General features: G+C 34.7%; 1 protein-coding gene across 2 annotated transcripts in view; it reads right to left on the bottom strand.

Annotated features, from left to right (window-relative positions):
- The window catches only part of LOC111461543, a 21,867-nt gene that overhangs the window by 5,272 nt on the left and 8,537 nt on the right, over window positions 1-8,058 (bottom strand). For both annotated transcript variants that reach the window (XR_002713591.1, XM_023105100.1), the window contains exons 9-20: window positions 7,432-7,526; window positions 7,279-7,299; window positions 5,655-5,750; window positions 5,450-5,570; window positions 5,164-5,304; window positions 4,844-5,040; window positions 3,858-4,129; window positions 3,520-3,621; window positions 1,654-1,830; window positions 1,351-1,539; window positions 599-840; window positions 351-497 (exon numbers count right to left, since the gene is read on the bottom strand). Coding sequence is in view for 1 of the 2 variants with exons in the window: in XM_023105100.1 (XP_022960868.1) it covers window positions 351-497; window positions 599-840; window positions 1,351-1,539; window positions 1,654-1,830; window positions 3,520-3,621; window positions 3,858-4,129; window positions 4,844-5,040; window positions 5,164-5,304; window positions 5,450-5,570; window positions 5,655-5,750; window positions 7,279-7,299; window positions 7,432-7,526 (1,800 nt within the window). In the remaining variant the exon portion in view is untranslated. The remainder of the gene's footprint in view (window positions 1-350; window positions 498-598; window positions 841-1,350; window positions 1,540-1,653; window positions 1,831-3,519; window positions 3,622-3,857; window positions 4,130-4,843; window positions 5,041-5,163; window positions 5,305-5,449; window positions 5,571-5,654; window positions 5,751-7,278; window positions 7,300-7,431; window positions 7,527-8,058) is intronic.

Below are 8,058 nucleotides of genomic sequence, written 5' to 3'. Positions count from 1 at the left end.
AAAAAAAAAAAAAAAAAAAAAAAAAAAAAAAAAAAAAAAAAAAAAAAAAAAAAAAAAAAAAAAAAAAAAAGAATGTACTAATCAATTGGAAAAGAATAACATAAAGGTAAACTGGTCCAAATGAAAAAAATGTTTTCTGTCTGCAGATGTTATGGTCTAAGATTCTAAGTGGTGTAAATAGAGAGCAGTAGAATGTTACGGTGTAAAAGAATACTAAGAAAATGGAAATGTTCTTATCAACACAAAAACCTCACTCCAAAAGAAACTTTAAGACATTATCAGTATATGATATTGGTTCATTTTAAATAAAAGGAGGATATTGGAAATACAAAACAAAAGAAAAGAATTACCTTATTGGCCCCAGAGGTAGGTACTTTGCTCTAGGAACGTAACAAAATAGTGAGACAAGATCCAACAATTTTTCATGAGTCTCGTATAGCTTCTTAAGTTCCTCTTCCGTCCATTCCTTTTTAGCATTGTCATGGTAGCGAATATCTCTGTTTGAGCAGGAACATTTCATCAATGCTCGTGATAGAAATGGGAAATTTGAAAGAAAAAAGCATGAGAAAAGACAGGAGGGAAGAATTTGAGCTTATACTTGATCAATTCATCTTGAGCTCGATACATTTCATCAAGAACTTTTATCATTGGACTTATTAGAACTCCAAGGCCAGTACCACTGGCCCCCTGATCTTCACCATTGCTAAGATGCATCTCTGAAAATTGAGACAGTATACCACCTTGTGCTAAAGAATGTAAGAAGTCATATATCTGAAGCCTATATGGCTCACCGGACCTGATTGCCACTGTTGTAAGAGCTTGAGCAGCAATTAGACGAATCTGAATCATCCAAAGAAGTTTAATATAAAAAACAAAGAATTTTAGTAAAGGCCTAATATTAATAGATTGAATAAATTCAACACTAAGCAATTCCAGGCTATTTTAAAATGAAGCATAAATTTGGAGCAGTATACATTCTGAATTTAATAATCTTCCTAAAACTTCAGCCGCCATTGCAGGCATACATGTAGAGTTCTGTAGAGGTTCTTTTCAGTGGCATTTTTGTTCTACTCCCAAGCCAAATCACATCGTTCTTTGTACTTCTTGATTCATATTAGCTTTTTTGTACTAAAAACTTTCATTGCCAGATGAAGCACAATAGATTTAATAAGATATTAACTCTGTGCAGCAAAAATGTTCAACTTATTTCCGACTACACCCTCAACATAGTTGTGCAGTAACGTTCCATTTTGAGATGGACAGCATAAAGTCACATTTACTAAATCTGCCAAAATCATAGTAACATCGATGAAAGACTTGGCTCGATTAACCAATAGAGTGGAGCAATACCTCCCAGCTTCCACTGAAGGCACTCCTCTGAAGACGAGTCAATGCACCAGCCAGTGTAGGATTGCGAGAGCCAGCAGCAGCAACCATTTTGTCTGCATCTAACATCATCAATGCTGTACCAGGAGGGGTTGCTGATTCCCAAGCATACTCTGATGCTGCATAATTTGCATTCTCTCCAAGAAACCACACCTGAAGGAATTAATCTAAAATCATCAACATAAAAGGAATAAATTTATAGCATGTTTATTAACAAAAACCAAGTGCAATACAAAAACAAATGGGAATATTAAAAAAGATGCTTACTGCAGCTTGCACCAATCTCTGTAAAGCCAGTGCTGACTTAGGATCAGAAGCTGCAACACAGTCTACCGAAGTAACGGAGGTCATAGAGTCAGGTTGTGGTGGAGGAAGATCTAAAACTAGGGTTACTGCTTCCAGCGCTGTGTGCTTCCAGTCAGGACCAGCTCCAACAAGGCACGTCTGTTAATGATAAAAAAATACCTCATTTTTTTCTGATGCAATCTATTATTGAAAAGCAACAAAATAAAAGAGGAAGATAGAACCACACCCGTAGCAGCCAACCAGAAAAAGGTGTCCCGTTTAGTGAGAATAGGAAAACACTAGTTACAAATTTCTTTGGACAGCATGCACCAACATAGAAGCAAAGAAACATTGCAACTACAAACCAAAACCCCAACTACAAACCAAAACTATAATTGAAAAGCCAGATGGTGATCCCATCTAAAACGGATTTCAAACCAATTTAAGGAAACCATTCCAGGGCCTAGGAAATTATGCCAACAGCTGCACAGAATTGAAACTTCAACATCCCACCTACCCCAAATTCCGGTCGGCAGAAATCCCCATGTCTAAGTTTATCACAACCGACTTGAATTGCTGCTTCAATAGTTCCTTAATAAGAGAACAACAAGCTTTCTCCCAGATTTGATATTACATTACCAAATCAATAATATATTTCTATCAATTCCTGCATGCTCATTTTACTTACACTACACAAGATTATGAGTAATGCGGTAGCTTTGTTATCACAAATTTACAATGTTATCTCACAGGATTGCTGCTCTTAATGTTAAAATCCTGCAAACTAGATTTATCCAGACTAATTCACAAATTCCAAGAACGACATCAATTTATGCCTCCATACAGAATCAGCAACCATATAAGTTTTTTGTTTCTCAATATTACCAAAATTTCTCTGGAGAACATGCAACATCTAGAAATGGATATCCTATTATCAAAAGAACCTATCCGTAGGCATTAGCATATGCCTTTGCATTGATATTTCAACCACAAACATAAGATTCCTACTCCCAAGGCCTCCTTTGAAGCATCTAAAACTTCTTTAATAATGTGATCCTCATTAGGCTAACGCATGAACAACTTCAAAGGACAAAATGTAAGAATCAGCACAACAATAAAGTTGCCTTCCCATTCATCTGTGCTATTTTCTATCCACAAGGACCACCAACTTCCACGGACGAGAGGAGGCTTTTTGGCTCAATTTCATACAAGCCTTCTATGGTCTTTATGGCTTTTCTTAGATACACAACAGAACTTCAAAATTAGTACATCTTTTGTTACTTTTACTACTCTTGCTTGGTGTAAATTGGTCTCTCCCTTTTAGTAATTATGGGTTAAGCTCTCTTACAGCCCATTGAATTTTTTTATTTTTTGTAATCATTTCAACACAAATTTCATTTTGTAATCAATGAAATTCTTTGCTTCCTATCAAAAGAAGAAGAAAAAAAGCACCACCAAAGAGCTCTAGCCACCCATCTCCCAGCTCTTACATTAAGGGTATGAGAAACTGAACCAAACAACAAATTAAGCCACGCCAAATCATACTGAGTAGGGTCAGTTTGACTGATTATCTGGGAATCCATTCTACCTATTGTCAGTTCACATATTTTACTTTTAACAGAACCAAACCATAATGATAAAGAGCATTGGTATTTTTGGCAATAATAGTTCTACTCTCTGTTTACTAGCTAGAAGCTTAGTTTTACCATTCAGTTCCTTGACAATCGTACCAACAGTGTTGTCTAACAGAACTACAATTTTTTCCTAAATAAGCTAAAAAATTCATTGGACAACTCAAAACACAATAAATTTCAAACATGAAACTCGGAAAAGTCAATAGTCACTTACTTTCCATAGTAGTTGCAAGACATCCGCATCAATCTTCCCAGGAACTTTAGTGGCAAAAACTCGAGCGATTTGAAGAAGAGTGACAGCCATATCAGGGGTTGCCTAAAAACATACATAAGTGCATATACATTACTGGAAATATTATAAATACACAAATTATACGTAGTACTCAAAGACTGCCTTCTCTCTTCTTCAGATTGCAAAGTTAAAAATAGATTAAACTAAATTTACAAGTATTACCCCAAAGATAAGAATAAAAGCAAGAACGTCATTAAAAGTGAAAAATAAAAAGTCAAAGCCCAAACACAAAAAGAGAATGTTTTATATACAAAACATACCTTAAAACGAGCATGCAAAGTAAGCAAAATATCATTTAAGAGTGCTGCTGGCCAGGCTGGGTCAGAAAGCTCTGATGCAATAATGGATTCAAGTTCATCAAATGAATCATAGGGACTTTGCATCCATATCAAGGCCTTAATTACCATGGCTCGAACAAAGACACATTCACATGCTACGGTTGTTCGCACTACTTCCATCAATGAAGCCAGCAAACTAGCAATTGTATCTTTCTCACCCCTTCCATTTGCTACCGAAGCAGTTCTCCGTATACCTAAAAGAAGAGGATGACAATAAATAAAATAAAATAAATCAAGAACGAAGGATCTAGCAATCCAAAGGGAACTATACTTGGCAAGATTCAAAATGCACTCATGGAGCAATTTGGTAAACACTGTTGAAGGGATTAAAAAAGTTACTATGGCAAAAACGAAAAGAAAAAAAAAGTAATGCACACACACAAATGTTCCCGTTTCTTCAATGACTTCGTTCGCTAAAGTAGGGTTCTAAATCCTTTTATTTATACCAACAGGAATGCATTTATCCAAATAATCGCTACTATGTTCTTTTATTAGCAACCAAAGAGGAACAGTCAATCAAGAAGACCCCATGCCATCCTAGGTATACAGCCTTCTTGATTTCACAGAGAATTTTATTCTTTAAAGCAAGAAACAACATGAAATGAAAAGAGACTAATGCTCAAAGGATACGAGTTACACAAAGGAGATTTCACACAGGACTTGTTTCTCTTACGTTCTTTAAGTAACATCAAAAACAAAAGTGGAAAAAATCACGACTGTTGAGTGAAAGTATCTTAATCATGCAATTCCTCAAGTTAAATAATTCTCACCAAGCTGCTTTGCTTCATGAGACATCTAAAATTTAGCAACTTTGGGTCAACTGGCAGATTTTTTTATACTGTTTTCTTTTATTAAAAATAGATAAAATACGAAGATGTAGTGAAAGGTGTGAACAAAGAGACAATTACTCTCAGGTTGTGAGTTTTCGTTAGCATCTGAATCCTGAGAATCAGCAGCCTCAGAAAATGTATTAACAAAAGCCCCTTCATCGATATCCTGTAGGCCTAAGGAAAATGCAGCAGCTCGACTTCTTCCCATCTCTTGCACAACTCTTGCTGCCGCATGAAGAACAGGCCTTGAGAAACTACGAAATGAACTTTCTAACCTGCATCCAAAGCACATTCCAGATAAAAGAATTACAGTTTTTCCCCCTTGAAAGGTAGGCACATGTACATCTGATGAGCAAAATATTAAATCCATTCAAGCCATAATGAAAGTGGACTACGACCTTCTCATTACAAGTTTGATGAGAGGTTGAGGACGTCTAATCTTCTGAGATTTATCTTTGGAAGTTTCCTTTGATGGCGCTTCTGGTAGTTTGAGAAACTCCCTTGTCAGACGATACCAACCAGCAGCTCGCTCTTCAGTCCTAAAATAAACAAAAATAAGTATACATGTGATAAAAAGAAAAAAACACAAGACAACAGCAAAGAAGAGAAAATTGACTGCTAGGGAAGTATCTATTTCGCAATTTTAAAAAATTAAATTAGATTAAAAAAAAATCTTCTACTTACCTATCCATGTTGTCTGATTTGCCAAGTACGCATAAGATTGCCTCAAAACATACCCTTTCACTGGGATCGAGAAGAAGCTGATAAAGCACTGTGTTGAACTGTGACTTAATATCTGGCCGCTCTATACAAATCAATTTCACAAAAATTACTATGATATTGAAAAGCTAAAAATATAATGTCCACGGACTTCAATTACAGCTTTTACCGTCCAATGCCCGAGCTCTGGATATTGAGTGGCACAGCCGTGCTAGTGAAACCCTAGCCATAACATCATGTAAATGGAGAACATCCAGCAATGCTCCTAAATGTGAAGATAAAGTAAATTTTAACAAATGACACACTTCTTGACAATGTTATTGAACCAACCCATAAAGCTGCAGAAAGTGGGCCAAAAAAGTGTCCAAGAGACAATTCATCAATAAAATGAGGGTTACTCCATGTTTATGGAACATTTTTTCACTTGACTCTGTCCTTCTCATCAAAGGCAAGACGTAAACTTTATGTATAAGTTTATATATATGCAAACATCTCAGTAAAGAATGACTTATAATATTGCTTCCAAGGCACATAGCTTTTTTTTTTATTATAAAATATAAGCCGTGAAAAAAAATAATTTATACACCTCAATTTGGAGAAGTGTCAATTAAAATCTCAATCTCAAACTAATAATTGTATCAATATCCGACTCTCACAAATGAATCAATTTAGATTACCCACTAAAATTTTGTTTTAAACCGTTAATGCATAACTTTCACACGTGCATATAGAATTTGTTTTAAATGTAAGAGTTAATGTAAATTAGAGAGAAAGCCGATAATCAAAAAGATAGTATTAATTTTTCATCATTTCATCTTCCACTATTTTTCTTTACTTATTTAGAAATAATTATGTGATAATTTTTCTTACTACTTTTGTGAGATTTTGGGAGAACAACAATTTTATTTGGATGATTTTGAGCTGATTTTAACCGAATTTAGTAAATGGCTAATCATTGGGTCTAACTAAATTAATTCATGAAAATTTTAGTGTTTAAACTGATACAATTACTAGTTTGAGTTTTGATTGATATAACCCTTAAACTTATAGGAATATAAATCAAATTTTTTCTAAATTTCTTTTAATACTATGATGAGAAGTTAAAAATGGTTTGTGACCAAGGCTTCTAGCATATAACCCAAAAATAAACACAAAGTAATTTACTAAAAAATATAGCTATACAGCACATACCATTTCAATATACCAAGGAACTTAATATGGGGGATCCACTTATTCTTATCTCTTGCACTTTTTCCTACAAATACAGGTCCTATATTCATGATACTTTCAACTGGCGCAATGTGTCCCATTTAACATGCAAGATCTCCTAGCTACAACTTTTGTGGGGCACCCTTTTAGAAAGGAGAAAAATGTCCTATGGCTCACATTAACAGAGCACTTTTCTTGGAAGTTTGGCTGGAGAGAAATAACTGGACCTTCGGAATCTTTCAACACATTCTTAAATTTGGTTCTTTTTGTGGTTTTATATTATCAGTATAAATGCATACATCCATTTTCTGAATATAGACTGAACTTTATTCGCTAGGGGAAAAGTTTTTTTTAACTCCACCTCGGCATTTGGGGAATTTCTCTCCCCCTTCATTTGTAAAATTTCATTGAATATCTCATTTTCTGTTTTTTTTTTTTTTTTTAAACAAGAATTTCATTTTCTGTAATTAAAACAAGAAGAAGAAGAAGAGATGTTATTTGAAGAAAACCAACAAAATCCAATAAAAACAAAATAAAGGTGGAGAAAACCAGGACAGAGTACTGGCTACAATATAAAAGCATACCTCCAGGTTGTACAAGTTTTCCTGCAAAAAGGCATGGTAAAGTCATTAGATGCATAAACTAGGATCTAATCAAACGTTAGCTAATTTTTAGATGACACATTCTAACAATATCAAGTCCGAAAGAAATGTTAAAAGTAATCAACATAAAATAACCTAGTGACATTGCAACTGCATAAGGATCTCTTGCAGCTAGCTCAGAAAGCATTTCCAATGCATGCCTCACAGCAACTGGATCAGCAAACGACACACTGCATTTAAATTCAGAAAAAAAATTATATTGTAACGAAAGACATCTTGAAAAGATCAATATAAGGTGATCTTAAACATCAAGCACTTTATATAACAAGAGACTACAAGCAAAGTAGCAAAATTAAAACTCTTTCAAATGTAACACTATAGACGATAACAATAATAAAACTTCAAAATAATCAATGCCCAAAATAACAACACTATCATGCTTATACTTTTTTATTTCTTTCTTTTTTATGTGTGATGCCAAAAAGCATGCTTTCACTGGAAAAAAAATCAAAGAATAAAAAAGAACAAACAAAAAACCAACCCAACAGAATGAAATGCCCCAAACCCAGAAAAGCCAACAAAAAAGGGGATCCAACCTAAAATGCTGACTTGTTGCCCCCAAGTAATTAAAGTCAACCCTCACACCACTGCTTCTACAATATTTACAATCATCTCAAAAATTCTGTCCCACACGAAGACAAGCAGGTCTTTCCACCATCTCCACACATCTCTCATTCCCACCCCCCCCCCCCCCCCCCCCCC

Source organism: Cucurbita moschata, unplaced genomic scaffold, assembly GCF_002738365.1.
Source record: "Cucurbita moschata cultivar Rifu unplaced genomic scaffold, Cmos_1.0 Cmo_Scf00025, whole genome shotgun sequence".
Lineage (NCBI taxonomy): Eukaryota > Viridiplantae > Streptophyta > Magnoliopsida > Cucurbitales > Cucurbitaceae > Cucurbita > Cucurbita moschata.
Note: the sequence above shows the minus strand (reverse complement) of the source record. Positions and strands in the feature narration are given on the sequence as shown.